This window comes from Pan troglodytes, chromosome 20 (assembly GCF_028858775.2).
Source record: "Pan troglodytes isolate AG18354 chromosome 20, NHGRI_mPanTro3-v2.0_pri, whole genome shotgun sequence".
Lineage (NCBI taxonomy): Eukaryota > Metazoa > Chordata > Mammalia > Primates > Hominidae > Pan > Pan troglodytes.
Genome location: NC_072418.2, coordinates 12,331,647 through 12,359,562, shown reverse-complemented (window position 1 = coordinate 12,359,562; position 27,916 = coordinate 12,331,647). Strand labels below are relative to the sequence as shown.

The following is a 27,916-nucleotide window of genomic DNA, read 5'->3' as shown; positions in this document are numbered from 1 at the left end:
CTGGTCTCAAACTCCTGATCTCAAATAATCCAACCTCCTCGGACTCCCAAAGTGCTGGGATTACAGGCGTGAGCTACCGTGCCTGGCAACAGTTTTTATTTTCACTTAACCATATATCTTGGAAATCACTCCATGTTAGAAATAAGTTCTCGGTGCCACAGAGAGAGACCAGCACTCAAAAGAAAAATTTCTCAGCAAGGCAAGGTTTACTTCTGCAGAAGGTGGCTGCTTGCACCTGTAGCAGTCTCAGGAGCACATTGGACAGGGAAAGGAAGGGGTTTTTAACCCTAATGCATCACAGCTTCTGCTTCTGTGTTTTTTCCTCATTGGCTGGTGGTTGAACCACACAATGTAAGCTGATCCCGACTGGCGGTTTCAAATAGAGTAGGGGTATGGATTACAGTGGTAGTGAAGGGCAGTTTTGGTCGGCGGGAAAGACAGTTTCTGCGGGAAGGGCAGTTTACAGAACAAAGGTTACAGAACAAAGGACAAGGAAGTTGGACCTTTGTAGAGCAACTCATTTTGTCTAATAATTTTCCCCTTTTGATTTTGTAGTCCTTCCTCTTCATATACTTCTAACAGGATCTGGCTTCGCTGCTCTTCTTGGTTGTTTAGAAATAAACGTTTATCTGAATAGGGTGGGGGAGAGTTGTGGGAGGCCTTGGTGTAAGGGCTGTTTCTATGAGCTTTTGAACTAGTCCACAGACACAGGGTATAACACAGCACCCTAAGAGAATAAGCACCCCTATTATGATCACAAGGGAAGTGAGAATAGAGGCCATTAGTCCTTTCCATCTACCAAACCATTTTTTCCATTACACCTGTAAAGGGATCATTTATTCCCAAATTTTCAGCTAGTTCATTTCCTAGAGTGGTGAGGCCTTATAGACCCTTAGTGATAGTTACATCAGGGGCTGTATTATTGGGGATACAGGTACAACATTGGACTTCACCTTTCTCCACTAATATCATGTGAAGAGCTATTCTATTTTCCCAGGCCATTTGGCTGGTGAAACCCAATTGTTCAGCTATTCCTTTAATGGCATCCCTGGTGTAACTGACAAATCGTTGTTGTATTATAGTATATGTAATTTATCCAGTCTACATTTTTATTTATAGTAGACCACAAGAAAAGGACAGACTTGAATCCAGCAGCTATTTGATTTCGAGCTTTGAATTCGTTTGGTACCCCTCAGGGGACCCCGATAGCATCTATGTAGATATCGGGGTCAAAGGACCCTTGAGGGGATTTCCTTTTTTTCTGAGTTAGTTGGTTTTTGTTTGGCTGATGAAATGCCAGGGTGAAAGGGATAGACAACTGGATTAGAGCCCAAGTGCCACTCCAGTTGCTTGGCAGCATACCCACTAGAGGTCCTCCGCAATACTATCAAACATCTGCTCATGGATAGACAAGGGCAGTCTGATTGGTGAGCTCTTGAAAAGGCTTGGGTTCACTGCATCCTGTTAGATTCCCAAAGAATGCCAAGTTTTCTCCCTGTTGTGAGAGACATGAGGAAAAATTGGCATCAGACGCTGGGAGCTGGATGGCCCTTGGGGGCTGACTCACAGGGTGGTCTTTGACTTCTGGGAAAAGCAGTAAGAGAGTGCCACATGACTTATTACCCCAGGCTGTGGGATGCTGGAAAGAGCTACCATGCAGTCCATACCCGGTTGGTTAGACCATCCAAGCAGAAAAGGAACTATTTTTTTTTCTGGCCTACCTGTTGCACAAGCGTAACAGTCACTTTTGTTTAGAGTATGAACGGAATATTTAATCCATTCCAGCTAGGCATTTGCATCCTGATACCCGGTTTCAATGGCTAGGGTTTAAGTCTTTGACTTCCACTATGACCACTTTAGTTTTGTCATTAGGTAGTGGCAAAATAGTTGTTTGATTTGGAGGAGGGTTTGGAGAGGGGTTACCCCTAGGAGGTGGGGAAGGGTTGCTAAAGCGCATTTCAAAGGACCCTATGGGATCTGTCTCAGCCACTTCGGTTCCTATGCCATATAAACGACCTAAAGTGGGCTTAAGATCGATGGAGGTAGGTGTAAGATAGAAATTTGCACTGGGTTGCATTGATGATGTTGGCAATTAGAGGGGGCATTTCCTTTGGTGAAATGAAGATATGGTTTTAAAGAGGCGCAGCTTCCTGGGGAGGTCCACCCTTGATGCTTAGTAGTCCATAGGACATTGTTCCAGGTGGAGCAGAACCTTTCCCAAAACGTTAAGGGTTTCGGCTTCTACCAAGCAAGAGTTGCGTGAATGTAAGAGGTTAGAATCTACCCTGGAAGGACAGAGATATTTCTACAAGAAGGATAGCTGCTTCTGGTTTTGGAGGTCCCCAAAGTGTATGGCAAGACACGCGTCAAACGTGATTGTTTGAGGAGAGAGTGATCTGGTTACATTGATAATGAAGTGTCCTTGAGTAGTTAAGGGAAGAAGGGAAAGACAGATTAGACCCTTTTGAATACTAACTTGGAGGGCATTGGTCTTGGAGTGACAGCCCATGACTATGTAAGGGTGGGGTCCTTTTTACCTGGAATGCTGGGTCCATCCTTTTTCAGCCATTCAGATTGCTGTTTCGTTCATCAAGAGTACCAGATAAGGTCCTCCTAAGCTGGCTCAAGCTTTCCCTCTTCCAACTCTTGATGAGAACGTGATCCCCAGGCTGGTATTGATGTACCGGGAACTCCAGGGGTGGTGTTTGTGCTAGGAAGCCTTTCATCCTGAGGGAAGAGAAAGTGGAATATAGATCGAGTATATAATTTTTGAGGAACTGATCCTTTGTTTCAAATGAAACAAACTTTGTTTCAGTGAATGTCAGTAGTATAGATAAGGCAACCCATATAGGATTTCATAGGGAGATAGGCCAACATCTCTCTGAGGGGCAGTTCAGACACTTAATAAGGCAATGAGAAGGCACTTAGTCCATAGTAACCGAGTTTCTAAAATTGATTTGGTTAGGTGGCTTTTTAGAGTCTGGTTCATCCTTTCTACTTTTCCTTATGAGGGTGGGTGCAAGGAGTATGATATTCCCATTTTATTCCTAGTACTTAGGCTAGTCCCTTAATGACATGTGCAGTGAAGTGGGTCCCATTGTCTGAATCAATATTTTCTATCAGTCCAAACCTGGGTATAATATTTTCTACTAATGCCTTAATCACATTATTAGCAGTTGCACTTGAAAAGGGAATAGCCTCCACCCAGTGAGTAAGGTGGTCCACTATTACTAGCAAGTACTTTAGGTGGCCTATTGGGGGCATTTTGGTGTAGTCAATTTGGACACTTTGGAATGGTCTCAATCCTGGGCTTTTTCCCCCAAAAGGTGGTTTCCTTAGGGTTTTTTTAAATTAGTTTTCTTAAATATTAGGCAACTATCTGTAACTTATTTTGCTAGGGTATAAACTCCTATACACCCATAAACCCTGAGAACTGCATCGCACACAGCTTGAGGTCCCCATTGAGTCCCTTGATGCAGTTGAGATAGGACTTCCCTCATTAGGGGTTTTGATAGCATTTCTCTTTGGTCTGGTAACATCCATTTCCCTTCTGAGTTTTCTTTAGCTCCTATTTTCCTTAATTTATCTTTTTCAGTGGAAGAGAAGATGTCAATTGCAGTTGGGGAAGAAAGACAAGGGGTTAGGTGAAAAATGGGCATTGTGGGAGAAGAGGCAGCTTGTTTGGCTATTTGGTCTGCAAGTTTATTTCCTTGGCTTTTGAAATAAATATTTCTCTGGTGTCCTGGGACACACAGGATGGCTATCTCTTCTGGTAGCTGGAGATTTTCCAATACCTGAGTGATTAACTCCTTGTGGACGAGGTCCTGGCCTTTTCATTCAGTCCAGATCTTTCCAAAAGTATGGACTACCCCGAAGGCATATTTGGAGTCAGTGTAAATAGTCCCTTTCCCAGTTATGGCTTGATTTAATGTGAACAATTCACATGTTTGGGTGGACCAGTTATTGGGCAGTCTTCCTGACTTTACCTCTGTGAGGGCTTCCCCATTGACTACCGAGTACCCATTGTGTCTTTTCTCTTCAAATACCCAGGAGGAGCCATCTATAAACAGGTGTTGCCCCGTTTTGAATGGGGTCTCGCTTAGATCAAGCCTGACTTTAGTTTGATAACAGATTAGATCCAGACATTTATGTTCAGGGTCCTTGGGGATTGGATTTCCCATTAGGAAAGCGGCAGGGTTGAGTGTTTTTTCTGTGGTTAGGGTTAAATCATCTTTTTCTAGTAAGATAGCTTCATATTTTAAGATTCTTGAATCGGTAAGCCATCTGGCCTGCTTTTTGGTTTAAGATGGTTCTAACCTGATGCGTTGTGCTTACAGTGAGGTTTCCCCCAAAGGTTATCTTCCTGCTTTCCTCTGTTAATAGGGCAGTTGCTGCAACAGATTAAATACACTTGGGCCACCTGTGGGTTAGTGGGTCAAGAATTTTTGACAGAAAGGCTATAGGCTGCTAGTGGCCCCCGTGTGTTTGGGTGAGCACCCCTAGAGCTATCCCTTTATTCACATTGACGAAGAGGTGGAATGGCTGTTCTAGGGAAGGCAGAGCTAAGGCAGTTATGAGCAGGTGTTTTAATTCCTCTACTTGTTGGAACTCCCGTGGTGTCCAAAGAAGAGGATCAGGTCTCTCTTGAGTTAGTTTCAGGTATAGAGGCTTTGATTTTAAAGCATAAAGTCAATCCATAAGCGACAATATCCAATCAACCCCCAGAATTTCCTAAGCCCTTATTTTGTTTCAGGCAAAGGTAGGGCTATGATTCCTTCAGTTCGTTTGGGGCCTAATCTCTGTTTGCCTTTGCTTATTAAGTATTCTAGGTATTTTACCTCAGGTTCCACAAACTGGAGTTTACTCCTTGAGACCAGCAATCCGTGTTCCCTCAGAAAATTTAGAAAGTTAATTGATACTGCTGTTACCCAGCCCTTGGTGCCTCCTGAAATTAGCAGGTCATCCACATATTGGAGCAGATATATGGATGAGGGGAGGGGAAAATTCTCTAGGACTTGTTCTAGAATTTGACCAAATAGATTTGGGGAGTCCACAAACTCTTGGGGCAGGACTGTCCATCAGTACTGTTGCTTCCAACTGGAGTGAGGGTCCTCCCATTTGAAAGCAAACATGTCCTGGCTGTCCTCTGCTAAGGGGCAAGCCCAAAAGGCATCTTTTAGGTCTATTACCATGAACCATTGGTGGTCATATGGGATTTTGCTGATAATGGTATAAGCGTTGGGGACCACAGGGTGAGTAGTCTGGACTATTTGGTTAATAGCCCGGATATCTTGCACTAGCCGTGATCCATGTGACTTTTTTACAGGCAACATTAGAGTGTTATAAGGAGGCATACAGGGTTCAAGGAGTCTGTCATGGATGAGACCTTTGATTATAGGTTTTAAACCCACTCTGCCTTCTAGGGGAATGGGGTATTGTTTTCTTTTTACTATTTCCCCAGGAGGTTTTAGTTTTATATGAATTGGTGGAACTTGAATCTTCCTTGATTTCCCTCCTTTGACCACACATCAGGGTGGATTTGGCTTTCTTTAGGGGCAGTAAGCAAGTTTAAGGAAGTAAATAATTTTCCCTGATTAACATATAGACCTATCCCCAATTTAAACATTAAGTCACTTCCTAACGAATTTGTCCCTGCTTCAGGAATTAACAGGAATTTAATGGTGGCTGATCTATTCTTGAATTTAACTTCTGTTTCCTCCAAAGTTTTTGTTCTAAACCTTTCCCCCTTTACCACCGTGACGAACAGCTCCTCTGCAGAGCAGGCTACATTTGATGAAAGGTAGCAAATAGAGGAGCGAGCTACTCCTGAATCTATTAGGAAAGTGATAATTTCTAGCTTGGGTCCCACCTGTAGATTTATCAAGGGCTATTGGTGGGATTTGAGATAAAAGAGACAGAGCCTCTGAACCCCCTATTCTTCTTCAAAAGTCACGAGTGGGAGGATCTCTCTCTTTCTCATTCGGGACATTCCGTCTTAAAGTGTCCCGGTTTCCCACATCTGAAACATTTATTTTCCCCCTTTTCCCTTCTTGCTGTTAGGTCCCCAGGTTTTATCCCTTTTCTTTCCTGTATGTGACTTTGCAGCTAGTGGCTTAGAACATTTATGGGACCTATTTCCTTGTGTCCCTTGTTGAAGGGTGGGCAGCGCAATTTTTGCTTTTTGTTTCTGCTTTCCTCGTCTTTTCTCATATATACCATTTGGGCCTCCTTTAGAAGTTCTTCTATGGAGCTATCTTTCCAATTCTCTATTTTTTTGATAATTTTTTTGTAATTTCTGGCCAAATGTTGGTGACAAAGTGGAGTTTTAACAATCCTTGCCCAAGTGGGTCTTCTTATTTCTAAGCCTGCATATTTTCTAACTTGCTCTTAGAGTCTGCTTAAAAATTCCATGAGCTCTTCATCCTTTCTTTGTTGTATGTTGAATGCTCGGGAAATATTTTGAGTTCAGGGTACTGGTTCCCGAATTCCTTTAATTATCATTTCCCCGAGATCCCTCATATTTTCTTGGTGAGCTGCACTGTGATTGTCCCATTGAGGGTCTTGGAACAGAAATTTTTGGTCCGCTGCAGAACGTTTTGGCCAGGAGGATGTTCACGTTCCCTGACTATCACAGTGGCCCTGTGGATCACAGTCCTTTCCTCCCCTGAGAAAAGAATATCTAAAATGGACATTAGTTCAGCCCAAGTATACAACTGTGGCCCTAAAAATTGATCAACTTGATCTGCTACCCAATAAGGGTCATCTAATAATGGTTTGAGTTCCCTTTTGAAGTTTCTGACTTCTGAGCTGGTTAAGAGGGCACTTATGCAACCAATGCCCCCTCCCCCCAGTGGGACTTCCCTTAAGGGGACAACCGTTGAGGCGGATTCCTTTAACAAACAAGGGAAAGGGAAGTTTTGAATGTCCTTTCTACATTGTTCTATCTCATGTTGGAGGTTTCCTGGGGGAGGGACATGTTCAAGGAGGTGACTAGGAAGAGCATGGGTTGTTGATTCCCTGGGGACAGGATTATATGGGGGAGGAACTGAGATACAGACATACATAAGAATGGAGTTGGACCCTAACCTTATACCATATATAAAAATTTACTTAAAATGGATGAAGGATGGGCGTGGTGGCTCATACCTGTAATCCCAGCACTTTGGGAGGCCAAGGCAGGTGGATCACAAGGTCAGGAGTTCGAGACCAGCCTAGCCAATATGGTGAAACCCCATCTCTACTAAAAATACAAAAATTAGCTGGCCATGGTGGCAGGCACCTGTAATCCCAGCTACCCAGGAGGCTGAGGCAGGAGAATCACTTGAACCTGGGAGTCAGAGTTTGCAGTGAGCTGAGATTGTGCCACTGCACTCCAGCCTGGGTGACAGAGCAAGACTCCATCTTAATAATAATAATAATAATAATAATAATAATGTGGCATGATTTTTAAAAAATGGATCAAAAACCTTAGTGTAGTGTAAGAGCTAGAGCTGGAAAACTATTAGAAGAAAACATAGGTGAGAAAGCTTCAACTGGAAATGACTTCTCAGTTATGACATCAACCACACAGGCAACACAAGAAAAATTATGAGTTGAACCTAATCAATGATACAAATTTTGTGCATCAAAGCATAATAACAAGAGAGTAAAAAGACAATCTACAAATGGGAGAAAATATTTGCAAGTCCTGTATCTGACTGGGGACAAATATCCAGAGTTTATTTTTAAAATTTCTAGAACCCAAGAGTAACAACAACAAAACCCATTTCAATACAGAAAAAGGACTTGAATAATATCACCAAAGAAGATATACAGATGGCCAATAAACACACGAAAAGATGCTCATGAAACGATGCTCAACATCACTAAACATCATGAAAATGAAAATCAAAACCATGCTGGATGTGATGGCTCACACCTGTAATCCCAGCACTTTGGGAGGCTGAGGCCAGGGGATTCCTTGAGATTAGGACTTCAGGACCAGCCTGGGCATATGGTGAAATATGGTCTTTACAAAAAAATTTTTTTTAATTCAGCCAAGGATGGTGGTGGCATGCACCTGTAATCTCTGCTACCTGGGAGGTTGAGGTGGGAGGATTACCTGAGCCCAGTAAGTTGAGGACTGCAGTGATCCATGATCACGTCACTGCATTCGAGCCTAGACAATAGAGTGAGACCCTGTCTCAAAAAAAAAGAAAAAAAAAAGAACGATTAAACAGAATTACCATGTGATCCAGATATTCCACTTTGGCATATCCAAAACTGTTGAGAGCAGGGACTCAAAGAGATATTTGTACACCAATGTTTGTCTCACTAGTATTCACAATAGCCTACCCCTGCCAAACTGCAATTTTAACACACTGGATTGTTTGAAACATAGCCTGAACAAGCCTATTTTTAGCCATTTCGAGTGTGCCTGCTTTGTATTCTCTGAAATTATATCCAATATCTGATAGCCATAGATAAGATAACTCCAGGGCTATGAAAACCCCATACCCCTGCGGTCCTTCAGAGCTTTTTTTTTCTTTTTTTTTTCTGATGCAGGGTCTTGCTCTGCCACCCAGGCTGGAGTACAGGGGCACAATCTCAGCTCACTGCAGCCTCCACCTCCTGGGTTCAAGCGATTCTCCTGCCTCAGCCTCCCAAGTAGCTGGGATTATAGGCACCTGCCACCATACCTGCTAATTTTTGTATTTTTAGTAGAGACGGAGTTTCACCATATTGGCCAGACTTATCCTTCAGAGCTTTTTAACTGGAAGATATGCTGCCAGTCTGGTGAATATCATCATTTAGTTATTTATAAGCCCCCTCTTTGATTCCCCTTCTCCTCTGAGAGTCTTTCTTCCTTTCCACCCTTTCTGAGCAGCGACCCACAGGTAGAGGCCTGAGGATACTCTCTTGCTGTTTGCTACCTCCCCCACTGCTAACCTGTCAAAGCACATCCCAAATGAAGCTTGTGTGCTACTGCCGCCTTGTGGTAACATCTTTTTCCTTACTCAGCCAAGAAATCACTTAAACACCCTAAATACGTGTATGGTTTTATTTTTTTACACTTAGATCCCTAGTCCACTTGGAGTTTATTTTTGTATAAGCTGTGAAGTATGGATTTAATTTCATCTTTTCTCAGATGGCTAACCAGCTATCTTAGACCTTCCATTTGTTACAAATGGCATTTTTTGCCCAATTTATCTGAAATGCCACTTTTTTTTTTTAGACGGTGTTTCACTCTTGTTGCCCTGGCTGGAATGCAATGGCACGATCTCCACTCACCCCAACCTCCGCCTCCTGGGTTCAAGCGGTTCTCCTGCCTCAGCCTCCTGAGTACCTGGGATTATAGGCATGTGCCACCATGCCCAGCTAATTTTGTATTTTTAGCAGAGACGGGGTTTCTTCATGTTGGTCAGGATGGTCTCTAACTCGTGACCTCAGGTGATCCACCCGCCTCTGCCTCCAAAAGTGCTGGAATTATAGGCATCAGCCAATGCACCCGGCTTTTTTTTTTTTTTTTTTTTTTTTGAGACAGAGTCTCGCTGTGTCGCCAGGCTGGAGTGAAATGGCGTGATCTCGGCTCACTGCAACCTCTGCCTCCCAGGTTTGGGCGATTCTCTTGCCTCAGCCACCCGAGTAGCTGGGCTTACAGGCGTCCACCACAGCACTTGGCTAATTTTTTTTTTTTTTTTTTTTTTAGACGGAGTCTCGCTCTATCGCCAGGCTGGAGTGCAGGGGAGCGATCTTGGCTCACTGCAACCTCCACCTCCTGGGTTCAAGCGATTCTCCTACCTCGGCCTCCTGAGCAGCTGGGATTACAGGCACCCGCCACCATGCCAGCTAATTTTTCTATTTTTAGTAGAGACGGGGTTTCACCAAGTTGGCCAGGATGGTCTCGATCTCGTGATGTCGTGATCTGCCTGCCTCAGCCTCCCAAAGTGCTGGGATTACAGGCATGAGCCAGCATGCTCGGCCATGCTTGGCTAAATTTTTTTTCTTTTTTGAGACAGAGTCTCACTCTGTTGCCCAGGCTGGAGTGCAGTGGTGCAATCTCAGCTCACTGCAACCTCCTCCTTCTGGGTTCAAGCAATTCTCCTGCCTCAGCCTCCTGAGTAGCTGGGATTACAGGCATGCATCACCACACCCAGCTAATTTTTGTATTTTTAGTAGAGATGGGATTTCACCATGTTGGTCAGACTAGTCTCGAACTCCTGACCTCGTGATCCGGCTGCCTCGGCTTCCCAAAGTTCTGGGATTACAGGCATGAGCCACTGAACCCGGCTATGTTTTTGTATTTTTAATAGAGATGGGGTTTCACCATGTTGGGCAGGCTGGTTTTGAACTCCTGACCTCAAATGATCCTCCTGCCTCGGTCTCCCAAATTGCTAGGATACAGGCATGAGCCACTGCATCTGGCAAAATACATTTATGAACCAAATTTCTACATGTTCTTGGGTCTATTTTTTGATATTTTATTAGTTTGTTTCTGTTTCACGTGCTAGTACCACATAGTTTTAATTATAGAGGCTTTATAGTATGTTTTTTAAATTAATTAATTAATTTTTTAGACAGAGTCTCACTCTGTCAGCCAGGCTGGAATTCAGTGGCACAATCTCGGCTCACTGCAACCTTCATCTCCCAGGCTCAAGCAACTCTCCTGCCTCAGCCTCCCAAGTAGCTGGGATTACAAGCATGTGCCACCACGCTTGCTAATTTTTGTACTTCTAGTACAGACAGGGTTTCACCATGTTATCCAGGCTGGTATCAAACTCCCGACTTCAGGTAATTTGCCTGCCTCGGCCTCCCAAATTGCTGGGATTACAGGCGTGAGCCACTGTGCCCGGCCTTTATTTTTATTTTAAAATAATGTAATTCTTTGCCTTGCATGAAAACTGTCAATAGTATGTTTTAATATCTGCTGCTCATCATTGCTTTTGTTTTTGTTTTCTTGGTTATTATCAGATGTTTGTTCCTCCACATAAACTTCAGTATCAATGTACTTAACTCCAGAAAAAAACTTTTGGTATTTTTATTGGGAGTATGTTACATTTCTGAATAATCTTGGGGAGAATGTCTGGTATCAGTGCTATTTTACAACGTAGGAAATGTGTTCCTGGCCCATGTGGTAAGATCAGAAAAATAACAACAGAAATACATATTTTTGGCTGGGGCAGTGGCTCATGCCTGTAATCCTTGCACTTTGGGAGGACCAGGTGGATGGATCACGAGGTCAGGACTTTGAGACCAGCTGGGTCAATATGATGAAACCATGTCTGTATTAAAAATGCAAAAATTAGTTGGGCGCGGTGGCACATGCCTGTAGTCCCAACTACTCAGGAGGCTGAGGCAGAAGAATGGCTTGAACCCAGGAGACAGAGTTTGCAGTGAGTGAAGATCGCACCACTGCACTCCAGCCTGGGTGGCAGAGCGAAACTACGTCTCAAAAACAAACAAACAAACAAACAAAAAAAAACAAAACATTTTTTAATTTAAAATTTTTATATATAGAGAGAGAGAGAGACGGGGTTTTGCTGTGTAGCCCAGGCTTGTCTTAAACTCCTGGCCTTAAACGATCCTACCATCTTGACCTGGCAGATATTTTAGGCCAGGAGTTCGAGATCAGCCTGGCCAACCTGGTGAAATCGTTCTCTACTAAAAATACAAAAATTAGCTGGGCGTGGTGGCAGGCGCCTGTAATCCCAGCTACTCCAGAGGCTGAGGCAGGAGAATCGCTTGAACCTGGGAGGTGGAGGTTGCGGTGAGCTGAGATCACACCACCGCACTCCAGCCTGATCTGATCCAGTGAGATCTGTCGCAAGCAAGCAAGCAAGCAAGAAAGAAAAAGAAAACCCAATGGAATCAGCAGGTTCTAAAAAATAAAGAATGAAGAAATAAAGGCCTACAGAAACTCTGACTGAATGGAAGGGATAGACCATGCCTTTCACTGGCAGCTTTATCAATATGGAAGAATCATGGAAAGGCTCTAGGAACATGAGGAGAGGCATACAAACAAGCTTTATATTTATATCTAAAAAGTAAAGCATAGGTTCCTCTTCAAAGACGTTCCTTCACATTTAATTAGGAATAGTAACTTCTCTTAGAAGCAAAATTTATTCAAAGACCTGTGCTAACATTCTCAAATATCTGTGAGCCATGATAAAGAAGTCAATGTACTTTATATTCTTAGCTCCCACAGTTTAGTCTATATATTTGCCCTGGCATGCTTGTACTGGTCTAAGCCAGCATTAGGGCATAGCCTGTTCTTTTTCCTTATTTGAAAATGTTTTGACCCTTCTCAGCATTCCACAAGTTACTTCCTCCTTCATTTGTTCTCCTCTACCTTTGCCTCTTTTAAAAAGTTATAAGTTGATAGCCAATTGGGACCAATACAGAACGTGAGGTCCCATTCCAGCTAGTGGAAACTGGACACAGCAGTAGGTTGGAAGCATCAGGTTATAAATGACCCTATCTCCTTTGTTTGTTGTACTCTCGTGGCAAAACTGCTGGTGAGTATACCGTTTCTGCAGGAAGTAAAAATGGCCTTGCTGAGTAAATTAAATTTATGTTCAAGTGCTATTTCTTTATGGCACCAGGGAACAAACATTTTGAACATGTATATTTATATATATTTTTATATATTTATATCTTTATATGTATTTATACATATACGTTTTTATATATATAGAGAGAGAGAGAGAGAGAGAGACAGGGTCTTGCTACTTTGCCCAGGCTGGTCTCAAACTCTTGGACTTGTAGAAAATGAAATAAATACAGGTTCCTCTTCAAAGGGACTTTCCTCCCAGTCTGATTGAAATAAATAGTAATCCCTCTTAGAAGCCAAATTTTCTCAAAGACCTGTGGTAATATTGTTAAATTCTGCCAGCCGTAATAAAGAAATGAATAGACTCTGTGTTTTAAGCTCCCACATTTTAGCCTAGATATTTGCCCTGGCATGCCTGAACTGGTCCAAGCAACTATTAGGTCATGGCCTATTCCTTTCCCTATTTAGAAGTGTTTTTGCCGCTCTCAACAGTCCACAAGTTACTTCCTCTCTTCCTTTGTTCTCCTCTGCCTTTGCCTCTTTTGGGAAGTTCTAAGTTGCTAGCCAATCCAGTGAAGTACAGAAGGTGAGGTCCCGTTCCAGCCAATGGAAGCTGGACACAGCAGAAGGATGGACACTTCAAGTTTAAATAACCCTGTCTCCTTTGTTAATGTGTGCTCTGGTGGCAAGACTGCCAGCCAGTGGCACCCATTCTGCAGAAAGTAAAACTAGCCTTGCTGAGATCCTTTGTCTCAGTGTTGATTTTGTGACACCAAGTGAGCACCCATTCCCAGCAGACTCAAGTTATTTACCTACCTTAGCCTCCCAAAGTGCAGGAATTACAGGCGTGAGCCACTGCGCTCGCCCGATAAAAGCTTTGGAGGAGCATCCCCCGGGATGCGTCCCATCCCTCATCCCCGCCCTTCCAGCCCGACCGGCCACCTGAACCACCGGCTAGGCCGGGTCCCTCCTCTAAATCACCCCCCGAGTACGGACCCCTCCCCTCGCCCACAGTTCCGTCCGGAGGCCCGGTTCTAACCTCACCTTTTTCTCTGGACCTAGTTCTGCATCCCCCTCCCTGAGCCAACCCCAGGCCCTCTCCGCACCCACCCGGGAGGAAACTAGAATTTCTGTGTTCTACCCGGTCCTACGTGGCTGAAACTCGAGCCCACGAGCCTCGCCCGGCCAGAGTGTTGAAACGGAAGTGATGTCAGCGCACCACCGCCATCTTTTCCGGCGCTGGCTCCTCTCGGTCAGTGCGGTTTCGCCTTTATGGTGGTGGAGTCCGCCCAGGCTGTGGTGAGTTCCACCTCCTTGGCGGTCCCGGAGATAGCAGGGGGCGGCAAAGGAATGATTGCGCGCTGTCGCCTAGGAGCCTCTCAGATCCGCTTCACTTCACTCGCTTCTCCAGGGACTATCAGTCCTCCCTGTGCGGCCAGTTCGGAGAGGCTGCACGCTCTCTCGGCTCACTGCAACCTCTGCAACCTCTGCCTCCAGGGTCAAGCAGTTCTCCTGCCTCAGCCTTCCGAGTACCTGGGATTACAGGCAAGTGCCACCACGCCCGGCTACTTTTTGTATCTTTAGTAGAGATGGTTTTGCCATGTTGGCCAGGCTGGTCTTGAACTCCTGACCTTAGGTGATCTGTCTGCCTCGGTCCCCCAAAGTGCTGGGATTATAGGTGTGAGCCACTGCACCCGGCCGACTTTTGAAAATTTTAGATTTTGTTCTTAAGTCATCTTAGGTACGTAATGAAGTTGTCAATAACACACGTGGCTGGTGACTACTGAATTGTTCTGTGCAGGTCTGCACTGTCTTCTGGTCATATGGTCGGGGGAGGGTAACACCATATACAGGAGATCAGGCTCTAGGGACAAGTATCAGACCGACTACTAGGGTTGTTTGAGTGTAGGTTTTTTTCAGTATTAAATAGAAGTAATGGGCCAGGCATCGTGGCTTATGCTTATTATCCCAGCACTTTGGGAGGCCAAGTCAGGAGGATTGTTTGAGCCCAGGAGTTTGAGACTAGCCTAGGCAATCTGGTGAAAACTTGTCTCTACTAAAACTACAAAAAATTAGCCGGACCCAGTGGTGTGCACCTGTAGTCCCAGCTAGTTGGGGGGCTGAAGTGGGAGAATCACTTAAGGCCAGGAGTTCGAGACCAGCCTGGCCAACATGGCAAAACCGCGTCTCTACTGAAAATGCAAAAATTAGCCAGGCATGGTGGTGCATACCTGAAATCCCAGCTACTCGGGAGGCTGAGGCCTGATAATCGCTTGCACCTGGGAGGCAGAGGTTGCAATGAGTTGAGATCATGCCACTGCATTCCAGCCTGGGCAACAGAGTGAGACTCTGTCTCAAAATAATAATAATAATAATGAGTGATGATACGCACCTATGGTCCCAGCTATTCAGGAGGCTGAAGTGGGAGGATCACTTGAGCCCGGGAAGTCTAGGCTACAGAGAGTTGTGTTAGTGCCATTGGATTTCAACCTGGGCAACAGAGTGAGACCCTGTCTCGATAGATAGATAGATAAATAGATAGATAGATTAGATAGATAGGATAGATATAGATAGATAGATATAGATATATAGATAGATATAGATAGATAGATAGATAGATAGATATAGATAGATAGAGGTAATGATAGCTCTTGGGAAGGATGGTTATGATAATTAACTGAGCATGTATATATAAAGCTACTAGAGCTACTTCTGACATATCAGTCCTCAGTAAATGTCAGTTACTGTTATTAATACTTTTGTTACTGAGTGACGGTACTGAGTGGGCAATTTTTGCTGGCCTTCACATCTGTCACCTGCAGAGACAAAGCTCAGGCATAATGTTTGATGACTGATGTTTCATGCTTGTTGTTTGATGATTGATATGAACAGGACCGCAAATAACCCTGTACAAAGAGGAATGGAGATTGCCTCTATCCAGCTAGATTCATAAGCTGGCCTGAGGTGATCTTGGCATCAAGGAAGGGATGCACATCATCACACCATCAGCTTCAGAGCATGGCAGCCATTTATTTGTCCCGTGGTAAGTCCTTGTTGATGCTCTTTTTCAGAGATTCTGCTTTAGGTCACCCTCCACAACACAAGCGTCCAGTGAGCTGAGCCTGAGCAGGCATGCAGCTGGTTCTTTTAGGAGGAATTGAAGTGAACCACAGAACAGAATGCTGTTTGTTTATTTATTTATGTATTTATTTATTTATTTATTTTTGAGACAGATTCTTGTTCCGTCACCCAGGCTGGAGTGCAGTGGTGCAATCTTAGCTCACTGCAACCTTCACCTCCCGGGTTCAAGTGATTCTCTTGCCTCAGCCTCCCAAGTAGCTGGGACCACAAGCACATACTGCCAGGCCTGGCTAATTTTTGTTTGTTTGTTTTTGTTTTTGAGACAGAATCTCACTCTGTCTCCCAGGCTGGAGTGCAGTGCCTATGGTCTCGACTCACTGCAACTTCTGTCTCCTGGGTTCAAGCAATTCTCTGCCTCAGCCTCCCATAATTTTTGTATTTTTAGTAGAGATGGGGTTTCATAATGTTGGCCAGGCTGGTCTCAAATTCCTGACCTCAAGTGATTTGCCCGCCTTGGCCTCCCAAAGTATTGGGATTACAGGCATGAGCCACTGTGCCCAGCCAGAATGCTGTTTTAGAATTCAGCCCTGGTTTGTGTACCTTAGGAAATGCTACATAAGCTTCATGAGTGTTACTACTATGGGCAGATAGAGAGTCACTTTTTTTTTTTTTGAGACGGAGTCTTGCTCTGTCACCCAGGCTAGAGTGCAGTGGCACGATCTCGGCTCACTGCAAGCTCCACCTCCTGGGTTCACACCATTCTCCTGCCTCAGCCTCCTGAGTAGCTGGGACTATAGATGCCCACCACCACATCTGGCTAATTTTTTGTATTTTTAGTAGAGACGGGGTTTCACCGTGTTAGCTAGGATGGTCTCATTCTCCTGACCTCATGATCCACCCGCCTCGGCCTCCCAAAGTGCTGGGATTACAGGCATGAGGCACCGCACCTGGCCGAGAGTCACATTTTTCAGGGTGTAAGTTTCCTTGAAAAATGAAACTATTACCCTTTACCCAACAGGCAGTTTGGCCCAAGTCTGCTTTTGTGTCTAGCTGACACAGGACTTACTGTGGCATTTCATGGAAGTGTTGTGTGTGTGTAGTTTTCTCGAGTGTGTAGGAGCATATCGGAATTTCAAGCTAGGATGGAATGACTTCTAGGCATGAGAATGTGGGAAGGATGGGCAGCTCTGGCTTCTCATGCCTTCTTACTTTTCCACTAGGGTTTTTTTCCAGGGAACCAATCTGCCCTTTTGAAGAAAAGACAAAGGTAGAAAGGATGGTGGAGGACTCCCTGGCAAATGGTTATCAGGTAAGCAGAAAACGTACTGTTGTACAAAATGACATGCTTTCATCCAATAGGTAGACACATTTCTTTCTAGACAGACTCATCTTCAGAGTTTTCTTAGAGCAAATGAAGCCTTACTCAAGGACCGAGTCCCCAGATGAATTTCCCCAGGGAATGAAGTCTCCTATACATAAAGTGTTAACTTGAAAGTCGGTCAGGTAGCTCAGTAATTACTACTTAAGCTTGACCTTCATGGTGCCAACTGCATCTTTCTTACATCGCTGGGTGCGGTGACGGATGATAAAGCAGATGAAAGTGTCCTTTTATCAAATCATTCACTTATCAGCATTTATCAGGTATCTGCAGTGTGCTGAGGAGTGTGCTGCATAGACACCAATGGGACAGGAAGAGCTCCTAGCCTGGTTGTGCTGAGATCAAGCGTAAGCAGTGTGCAGTGGCTTATGCCTATAATTCCAGCTACTCAGGAGACAGAGGTGAGAGGACCACTTCAGCCCAGGAGATCGAAGCTGTAGTAATCAGCAGTTGTGCCTGGGTGACACAGTTGGACCCTGTTTTTATATATAAATAAATAAACAGATTAGATAGATGATAGATAGAGGAAAATTCATCTTTAGGAAGTACTGTTCTAATCAAAATAAAAATAAAATTTAAAATTTAAAAATACAAATATTAAAAAATTAAAAATAAATAGATCAGCAAAAAAAGATTTAAAAAAATTTTAAAAAGTGCTGTTTAAGGCATATGCCTGTAGGAGGTCAACCTTGAGTATTTAGACACAAGAGCTCCTGAGACATTAAACCCTAGAGTAGATCATGGGAGACCTGACAGCCACGTATAAGTGAGTATAAGGTTCCCCTTCATCATTCTCCAGTGAATATTGGTGGAAGTGTTCATTGGCTCAAACCAGCATGTGTGTGATGACATAGGATTCAGTGACGTTTGATGATGTGGCTGTGGACTTCACCCCAGAGGAGTGGGCTTTACTGGACACAACTGAGAAATACCTCTACAGAGATGTGATGCTGGAGAACTACACGAACCTGGCCTCTGTGGGTAAGAGTAACATCACTATGCTTGGCGTGGTGGCCTGCACCTGTAGTCCCAGATACTTGGGAGGCTGAGGTGGGAGAATCGCTGGAGCCTGGGAGTTTGATACTAGCATGGGCAACATTGTGATACCTTGTCTCTTAAAAAAAAAATTCTAGGCCGGGCGCAGTGGCTCATGCCTGTAATCCCAGCACTTTGGGAGGCTGAGGTGGACGGATCACAAGGTCCAGAGATGGAGACCATCCTGGCTAACACTGTGAAACCCCGTCTCTACTAAAAAATTTCAAAAAAATTAGGTGGGCATAGTGGCAGGTACCTGTAGTCCCAGCTATTCGGGAGGCTGAGGCAGGAGAATTGCATGAACCCGGGAGGTGGATCTTGCAGTGAGCCAAGATCACACCACTGCACTCCAGCCTGGGTGACAGATTGAGACTCCATCTCAAAAAAAAAAATCCTAAAAATGAAGACTAGGCCGGTTGTGGTGGCTTACATCTATAATCCCAGCACTTTGGGAGGCCGAGGCGGGCAGATCACATGCGGTCAGGAATTTGAGACCAGCCTGGCCAAAATTGTGAATCCCCATCTCTACTAAAAATACAAAAATTAGCCAGACTTGTTGGCGGGCACCAGTAATCCCAGCTACTTGGGAGGCTGAGACAGGAGAATTGCTTGAACAAGGAGGCAGAAGTTGCAGTGAGCTGAGATTGCACCACTGCACTCCTGCCGGGGCGACACAGTGATACTTCGTCTAAAAAAAAATACATTAAAAATAAAAATAAACACTAGCATCATTTCTTGTAGCCTGTTATAGAGCAGATGTATGTTACATGCTTGCTTGTCAATTCTGAAAACAGTGGGGAATAACAGAGACAGTCCCAAAGTAACAGTCCCTGCTGTAGTATGTTTTAATTTTCTGTGGTAATCCTGGAAACTTCATCAACAGCATCAGCTTTGTGCTGTAAGAAATATACATCTTCCTTCCCCTATTCTTTGATGTAGTTAATTGGAAACTCCAGGGTTGGGGCCCAGTCATCTGTGTTTTCAGAATCACTGAAGGTGAATCTAATATACTATCATGTTTGAGATCCAGTGGCAGAGTTGTTTACTCATGACAGCAAGCATCTTTTTGTTGTACTTACTTTATTTCTGCTTTTTTTTTTCTGAGACAGAGTCTCACTCCATCGCCCAGGCTAGAGTGTAATGGTGCCACCTCAGCTCACTGCAACTTCAGCCTCCCAAGTTGCTGGTATTAGGTGCACCTGCTACCATGCCCAGTTAATTTTTTTTTTTTTTTTTTTTTTTTTTTGGTATTTTTAGTAGAGACGGGGTTTTGCCATGTTGGCCAGCCCGGTCTTGAACTCCTGACCTCGGGTGATCCACCCGCCTCGGCCTCCCAGAGTGCTGGGATTACAGGTGTAAGCCACTGCACCCAGCCTACTTACTTTATTTATTTATTATTTTTGTGACAGGGTCTTGCTCTGTCGCCCAGGCTGGAGTGCGGTGGTGCAATCTCTGTTCACTACAACCTCTGCCCTCCCAGGTTCAGGCGATTCTCCTGCCTCAGCCTCCTGAGTAGCTGGGATTACAGCCAAGCGTCACTGTGCCTAGCTAATTTTTGTATTGTTAGTAGAGAAGGAGTTTCACTATGTTGGCCAGGCTGGTCTTAAACTCCTGACCTCAAATGATCCACCCACCTTGACCTCCCCAAGTGTTAGGATTACAGGCATGAGCCACCATGCCCGTAATCCCAGCACTTTGGGAGGCTTAGGTGGGTGGATTGTCTGAGGCCAGGAGTTTGAGACCAGTGTGTCCTACGCTGTGAAACCCCGTCTCTACTAAAAATACAAAAAATTAGCCAGACGTGGTGGCACACGCCTTTAGTCCCAGCTAATCAAGAGGCTGAGGCAGGAGAATCACTTCAACACAGAAGGCAGAGGTTGCATTGAGCCAACATTGTGCCACTGCGCTCCAGTGTGGGTGACAGAGTGACACTTCATCTCAAAAAAAAAAAAAAAAAAAGATTTTTAAAGATGCACTTTGCCTCAGAAGATTTAAGCTATTTTTCTCAGAGTTTTGGATATCTTTGACTCTTATTTTCCATCTTGTCAAACATTCCTATGATCTAATAAAACTACCTGTTCTGTTTCTTTGTTAACTTTATCATTTTGATACATGCTGTTTATCTAGATCTTTCCTACTTTCCTTTCCCAAAAATCTTCTCTTTCTGTTTTCCATCAGCTTTAATTTTATTTTCTTTTCTGAAGTCTTGCTCTGTCACCCAGGCTGGAGTGCAATGGCATGATCTCAGCTCAGTGCAACTTCTGCCTCCCAGGTTCAAGCGATTCTCCTGCCTCAGCCTCACGAGTAGCTGGGATAATAGGCATGCGCCACCATGCCTGGCTAATTTTGTATTTTTAGTAGAGATGGGGTTTCTCCATGTTGGTCAGGCTGGTCTCGAACTCCTGACCTCAAGTGATCCACCGGCCTCAGCCTCCCAAAGTGCTGGGATTACAGGTGTGAGCCACCACTCCCGGCATTTTTAATTTTTACAGAAGTAGTTTGTAATAAACTAGCTAAACACATCAGTTATGTAATAAACCCCACATCATTATAGCCAAATTTTTGACATACCAAAATCCTCAAGGTTCTCTGGCTTTTATTTTATTGCTGTGTTTAATTTGAAAACAAGTAAAAATGACTCATTTTGAACGAATATTTCTTCTCTAAACCCTTACATTTCTTTTTTTGCTTAACTTCAGAATGGGAAATACAACCTAGAACCAAACGGTCATCACTTCAGCAGGGTTTTTTGAAGAATCAAATATTCAGTGGGATACAAATGGTAAGATTCATGAGGGATATTTCTTAATTTCCTCTCTTAGAAAAGATAGGGAATTCCATTCTAGAAAATCAGCTCAGTCAGAGGTGTGGCTTACATCTGTAATCCCAGCTATTTGGGAGGCCGAAGTGGGGGGATCATTTGAGCCCAAGAGTTCAAGACCAGCCTAGGCAGTATAGTAAGATCCCATCTCTGATTTTAAAAAGAGGGTGAATATGGTGGCTCACACCTGTAATCGCAACATTTTGGGAGGCCGATATGGGTGAATCACTTGAGGTCAGGAGTTTGAGACCAGGCTGGCCGACATGGTGAAACTCCATCTCTACTAAGAATACAAAATTAGCTGAGTGTGGTGGTGAGCACCTGTCATACCAGTTACTTGGGAGGCTGAGACAGGAGAATGGCATGAACACAGAGGCAGAGGTTGCAATGAGCTGAGATTGCACCACTGCATTCCAGCCTGGTTGACCGAGTGAGACTCTGTCTCAGAAATAAAGAAAAGAAACTGAGTCTGTAATCCCATCACTTTGGGAGGCCTAGGCAGGTGGATCACTTGAGATTAGCACTTGGAGACCAGCCTGGCCAATGTAGTGAAACTCTTATCTCTACTAAAAATACAAAGTTAGCCAGGTGTGGTGGCAGGCATCTGTAATCCCAGATACATGGGAGGCTGAGGCAGAATTACTTAAACCCGGGAGGTGGAGTTTGCAGTGAAAAAGAAACTGCACAAATGAGAGATACTTGAGAGAATTAGAGAAGAAGCCTGCACCATTGAGGGAGCAGGGTCTCTGGAGAGATAGTCTGAATGTGATGAATTTTATGATATTCCATATCTGTATAACTTGTCACCTCAAAACACATTCCCACATAAGTAACTAGACATTGAGGATTTACACAGTTTCATGAAAATCTACACTGTTTGACTGGGTGCAATGGCTGACACCTGTAATCCCAGCACTTTGGGAAGCTGAGGCAGGAGAATCACTTGAGCCTAGGAGTTCAAGACCAGCCTGGTCAACGGAGACCCTGTCTCTACAAGGAATAAAAAATTAGCAGGGCGTGTTGGCATGCACCTGTAATCCAAGCTCCTTGGGGGACTGAGGCAGGATGATGGCTTCAGCCTGGGAGATTAAGGCCACAGTGAGCTGTGATTGTGCCATGGTACCCAGCCTGGGTGACAGAGTGAGACCTTGTCTCAAACCACCCTGCATAATAATAAAAAAACCCTACAGTTTTCTTTTTTTGAACAATTAAAGCCAGTGGCGTAGAATTCTGGAAAAAGGTCCCATCATTCAATCTGGAAGAAATCAAGAAGTCAGGAAATAAAAACAAGGAAGAAAAATTGTAAAAATTATAATTATCAAAGTAGGCTGACATGGTAGCTCATGGATGTAATCCCAGCACTTTGGGAGGCTGAGGCAGTGGGGTTTTGTGAAGAGTTTGAGATCAGCCTAGGCTACATAGTAAGACCTTGTCTCTATAAAAATAAATTGAGGCTGGGTGTGGTGGCTCACGCCTGTAATCCCAGCAATTTGGGAGGTCGAGGCAGGCAGATCATGAGGTCAGCAGTTCAAGACCAGCCTGGTGAACATGGTGAAACCCCATCTCTACAAAAAATAACAAAATTAGCTGGATGTGGCTACACCTGCCTGTAATCCCAGCTACTCGCAAGGCTGAGGCATGAGAATCACTTGAGCCTAGGAGGTGGAGGTTGCAGTGAGCCAAGATCTCGCCACTTGCACTCCAGCCAAAGTGAGACTACATCTCAAAAATAAATAAACTGAGGTGGGGCATGGTGGCTCACCCCTGTAATTTCAGCACTTTGGGAGGCCAAGGCAGGCAGATCATCTGAGGTCAGGAGTTCAAAACCAGCCTGGCCAACATGGTGAAACCCTGTCTCTACTAAAACTACAAAAATTAGCCAGGCATGGTGACCCATGCCTGTAATCCCAGCTACTCAGGAGGCTGAGGCAGGAGAATCACTTGAGCCTGGGAGGCAGAGTTTGCAACGAGCCGAAATCATGCCACTGCACTCCAGCCTGGGCTACGGAGCAAGACTCTTTGTCTCTAAATAAATAAATAAACAAACAAACCGAAAGATTGGCCAGACATGATGGTGCATTCAAATAGTTCTAGCTACACAGGAAGCTAAGGCAGGATGATCACTTGAACTCAGCCAGGAGTTTGAGGTTACAGAGAGCCATGATCACACCAGTGCACTATAGTCCAGGCAATGGAGCAAAACCCCAACTCTGAAAAAAGTGAAACATACTAGGTGTGGTGGGTCATGCCTGTAATATCACCACTTTGGGAGGCCGAGGCAGGCAGATCACCTGAGCTTACGAGTTTGAGACCAGCCTGGGTAACTTGGCAAAACCTTGTTTCTACAAAACAGAAAAATTAGCCAGGTGCAGTGGTGCACACCTGTATTCCTAGCTACTCGGGAGGCTGAGGCAGGAGAATCACTTGAGCCTGGGAGGTGGAGGTTGCAGTTAGCTGAGAGTGTGCCATGCACTCCAGACAGGGAGATAGAACAAGACTTTCTCTCAAAAAGAAAAAAAAAAAAATTAAACATTAAAAAGTAAAATCATAATTGTCATCAAAATGCTTCTGTGTTCAGATGGGTGAAATCTCTTAATATGTCTGAAAATGTTTTAAAACCTTTATCTCATCATCAACAGACAAGAGGCTACAGTGGATGGAAACTCTGTGACTGTAAGAATTGTGGAGAGGTCTTCAGGGAACAGTTTTGCCTTAAGACACATATGAGAGCTCAGAATGGAGGGAATACTTCTGAGGGTAATTGTTATGGAAAAGACACCCTCAGTGTGCACAAGGAAGCCTCTATTGGACAGGAACTTTCCAAATTTAATCCATGTGGAAAAGTCTTCACTCTAACTCCAGGTCTTGCTGTACATCTTGAAGTTCTCAATGCAAGACAACCCTACAAATGTAAGGAATGTGGAAAAGGCTTTAAGTATTTTGCAAGCCTTGATAATCACATGGGAATCCACACTGATGAGAAACTCAGTGAATTTCAGGAATGTGGGAAAGCTGTCACAGCTTCTTCACACCTAAAGCAGTGTGTAGCAGTTCATACAGGAAAGAAATCCAAAAAGACTAAGAAATGTGGGAAATCCTTCACTAATTTTTCTCAACTTTATGCACATGTGAAAACTCATAAAGGAGAGAAGTCCTTTGAATGTAAAGAATGTGGAAGATCCTTTAGAAATTCCTCATGCCTTAATGATCACATTCAAATTCACACTGGAATAAAACCACACAAGTGTACATACTGTGGGAAAGCCTTCACTAGATCAACTCAACTTACTGAACATGTAAGAACTCACACTGGAATAAAACCCTATGAATGTAAGGAATGTGGCCAAGCCTTTGCTCAGTACTCGGGCCTTTCTATACACATACGAAGTCACAGTGGAAAGAAACCCTATCAGTGTAAGGAATGTGGGAAAGCCTTCACTACATCCACAAGTCTTATTCAGCATACAAGAATTCACACAGGAGAGAAGCCTTATGAATGTGTTGAATGTGGGAAGACCTTCATTACTTCTTCCCGTCGTAGTAAACATTTGAAAACTCATAGTGGAGAAAAGCCCTTTGTATGCAAGATATGTGGGAAAGCATTTCTATATTCCTCACGCCTTAATGTTCACCTGCGAACTCATACCGGAGAGAAACCCTTCGTATGTAAAGAATGTGGGAAAGCATTTGCTGTTTCCTCACGCCTAAGTAGACATGAAAGAATTCACACTGGGGAGAAACCCTATGAATGTAAGGATATGAGTGTTACCATTTAGCCCATCGGTTGCCATCTTTAATTATTGGCAGTGACACCAAAGATTATCAGATTTGTCCTAAATGCCTTGCAGAGGTTGTAATGACTCATGGATTGGCCTTAGATGCCATCCTGAGGGTCTGAAATTAAACCTACAGGTTCTGAATACAACTTCATGGTTGCCTGAGTCTGGGCATCTGTGAAGAAGGGTCATGGATAGTGAGGTCAGTACTGCAGGCTGCCTCACCTTGGTGATTAGATTCCTAAGATCATAGCATTAACAAGTTCTGTATGAGATAAATCATGCAGATTGACCCCAGCCCCTGTTGGTTAGTGACTGCCAGTGTGGCACATTTATGTCAAAATTTACCAGAAGCCAAGATGATGTAGGACCCCAAAGGTGGGTTGTTAAGAGATGCTCCTCCAAGGGTCTCTTCTGTTGCCACGGATCCTGCAGAGCATGTCAGGAATGAAACCATCCATAACTGCCAGTGCACTTTCACAGCTGATTATTTCCGTGTCCCCTTGTAAAATCTAAGAAGTGTGACAGCCTTGCCTGTTCTGCCTTGTATGTCTATTTTAGATGGCACAATGTAAGTGGCAATGTCTCTTCTAGTATAATCCAGTCTCTCTTCTCACTTCTGTCAAGGTGGCTGATATAGTCCATGAGTCTCATTCGTGATCTCTTTATCAGATGATTGTTCAGCCACACTTTGAGGATTCTTTTCAGTACAAGTTTTCTAATTTTTGCATTATGGATAGGCTGAGAATTTTCCAAATCTCCAAGTTCTGGTTCCTTTTTCCTTAACAATTTCTTCTGCAATTCAGGTCTCCTTTTGCATTTTTGCCGAGACCAGCTGGGTCATGGAGACCCTAACCCAGCAGCTCTAGAGGAATTAAGACAAAGACATAGAAATAGAGTGCAGAGTGCGAATCGGGGCTCACAGCCTTCAGAGCTGAGAGCCTTGAACAGAGTTTGACCCACATATTTATTGACAGTAAGCCTGTGATAAACATTATTTCTATAGATTATAGATCAGCTAAAAGTATTCCTTACGAGAAAGAAAGGGACAGGCTCTGGCTTGTTATCTGCAACAAGAATATGTCCTTAAGGCACAAATCACTCATGCTATTGTTTGTGGTTTAGGAATGCCTGAGCAGTTTTCCAGTTTTCCACCCTGGGTGGGCCAGGTGTTCCTTGCCCTCATTTGGTTAAACCAGCAACCTCCAGCTTGGGTGTCATAGCCATCACGAGCATGTCACAGTGCCGCAGAGATTTTGTTTATGGCCAGTTTCTCATGGCCTGTTTATGTCCAAATTTGGGGGGCCTGTTCCGAGCACATTTTCCTGTAAGCAGTCAGGAAGAATGAAGCTTCCTGTGTCCTTTAACACTTTAATTACAGATCTTAGTGATACATAACCAGTTTTATCTCTCTCAAGCTCTACCTTCCACAAAGTGCTAGAATACAGTTCTGCCAAGTTCTTCACTACTTCATATCAAGGGTTGTCTTTTCTTCATTTCCCAATAGCATGTTCCTCATTCCCCAATGACACCTCACCAGGATCACCCTTACCAACCTTATTTCCAGCTTGCACATCAGAATTTTTCCAGCCTCATTTGTCAGTTTCAAATCTTCACAGTTTTAGTTTTTTTGTTTGTTTGTTTTTAATCTGCCTTAATGAGCTCAGGCCACTATCACAAAATACCACAGACCAAATGGCTTACAAATTTGTTAATTTTAAATAAATGAGGTTAAAAACAAATTTATATTCTCACATTTCTCGAGGCTGGAAGTCTGAGATCAGAGTGCCAGCATGGTCAACTTCTGGCGAGAGCTCTCTTCCTGGTATGTAAATGCCCACTTCCTCATGTCTTCACAGGAGGGAAACCAACAAATAGGTCTCTCTCTCTCTCCCCTCTCTCCTTTCTCCTCTCTCCCCTCTCTCTCTCTCTCTCTCTCTCTCTCTCTCTCTCCCCCTCTCTCCCCCCCCACCATCTCTCTCCTTCCCCTCCCTCCCCCCACCCATCTCTTGACATCATTTCACGATACTTCTAAAGACCCTATTTTCAGGCCGGGTGTGGTGGCTCACACCTGTAATCCCAGCACTTTGGGAGGCCGAGATGGGCGGATCATGAGGTCAGGAGATCGAGACTGTCCTGGTTAACACGGTGAAACCCTGTCTCTACTACAAATACAAAAAATTAGTCTGGCGTGGTGGCGGGTGCCTGCAGTCCCAGCTACTCGGGAGGCTGAGGCAGGAGAATGGCGTGAACCTGGGAGGCATAGGTTGCAGTGAGCCGAGGTCACAGCCACTGCACTCCAGCCTGGGCAACAGAGTGAGACTCTGTCTCAAAAACAAAACTAAAAAACCCTGTTTTCACATACAGTCACATTTGGATTTGGAGCTTCAACATATGAATTTTCAGGGTTATCTTTCAGTCCAAAGTACTTAATATGATTCTTTTCCGTTTCCACATAGACAATCACATAATCTGTAAATAATGACTCTTACTTTTCCACTTTAGTTGTTAGGTTATAACTATATATATATTTTCTTGCTTTACTGGACTAATTTCAACCTCCAGCACACCACCAATGAATAGTAGTAATACCAGCATAATTGTCTGCAGTTCTGCTGAGATATGTGCTCTATTTTATTGGCTTGGCTGTAGGTTTTTATTTTATTTTTTGAAGAGGCTATCTCTTACAGGAAAGGTTTATTTTTATATCCAGTTTTTACATGATGAATGATTTCCCAATATTTCATAATTCATGAGGCTGAATTCCTCTTGAATTTATTAAATGCTTCCTGTGCATCCTCTGTGATGATCATGTTTATTTACTGATAGAACTCAAGTACCTAGAACTGTTCCTGGCCCATGATGGTACGTAATAAATACTTCAAGGAAATGATGTGGTGATGCATGTCTATAGTTCTAGCTACTTGGGAGGATGGCCTGAACCCAGGGGTTCTAGACCAGCTTAGACAACATAGCAAGACCACATCTCAAAAAACAAAAAACAAAACGAATGAATGAATGCATGGAAGGACTCGTTTCTAAAATAAATGTGGTCACGTTGGGTGTGGTGGCTCATGCCTGTAATACGAGCACTTTGGGAGGCGGGGATGGGCAGATCACTTGAGGTCAGGAGTTCGAGACCAGCCTGGCCAACATGGTGAAGCCCCATCTCTACTAAAAATACAGAAATTAGCTGGGTATGGTTGTGTGCACCTGGAATTCCAGCTACGCGGGAGGCTGAAGCAGGAGAATCGCTTGAACCTGGGAAGTGGAGGTTGCATTAAGTGTAGATTGTG

At 44.0% G+C, this 27,916-nt stretch overlaps 1 protein-coding gene and 1 long non-coding RNA gene across 14 annotated transcripts in view; one reads left to right on the top strand and one right to left on the bottom strand.

The window, feature by feature from the left end:
- Positions 1-27,510, top strand: part of ZNF561 (zinc finger protein 561) — a 34,327-nt gene extending 6,817 nt beyond the window's left edge. For 2 of the 11 annotated variants that reach the window (XM_063801121.1, XM_512352.9), the window contains 6 exons: positions 13,592-13,828; positions 15,422-15,572; positions 16,831-16,919; positions 17,843-17,969; positions 20,723-20,805; positions 23,484-27,510. In XM_063801121.1, coding sequence (XP_063657191.1) covers positions 15,548-15,572; positions 16,831-16,919; positions 17,843-17,969; positions 20,723-20,805; positions 23,484-24,620 — 1,461 coding nt within the window. In that variant the 5' untranslated portion in view covers positions 13,592-13,828; positions 15,422-15,547 and the 3' untranslated portion in view covers positions 24,621-27,510. Of the gene's footprint in view, positions 1-13,541; positions 14,075-15,421; positions 15,573-16,830; positions 16,920-17,787; positions 17,970-20,722; positions 20,806-23,483 lie in introns of those variants that run through there. The other 9 variants (XM_063801122.1, XM_009434610.4, XM_009434617.4 and 6 more) reach the window with 9 other exon arrangements.
- LOC107969660 (uncharacterized) lies at positions 188-13,713 on the bottom strand. Of its 3 annotated transcripts, none has more exons than XR_008541145.2 (4): positions 13,574-13,708; positions 8,102-8,178; positions 2,538-2,727; positions 188-1,495 (listed from the first exon to the last, which is right to left on the bottom strand). It is a non-coding gene; the product is annotated as an uncharacterized LOC107969660 (long non-coding RNA). The 3 variants fall into 3 exon arrangements; XR_001711620.4 differs by having other exon boundaries at positions 13,346-13,699; XR_001711619.4 differs by lacking the exon at positions 8,102-8,178 and having other exon boundaries at positions 13,346-13,713.
- Positions 27,511-27,916: the final 406 nt, after the last annotated feature.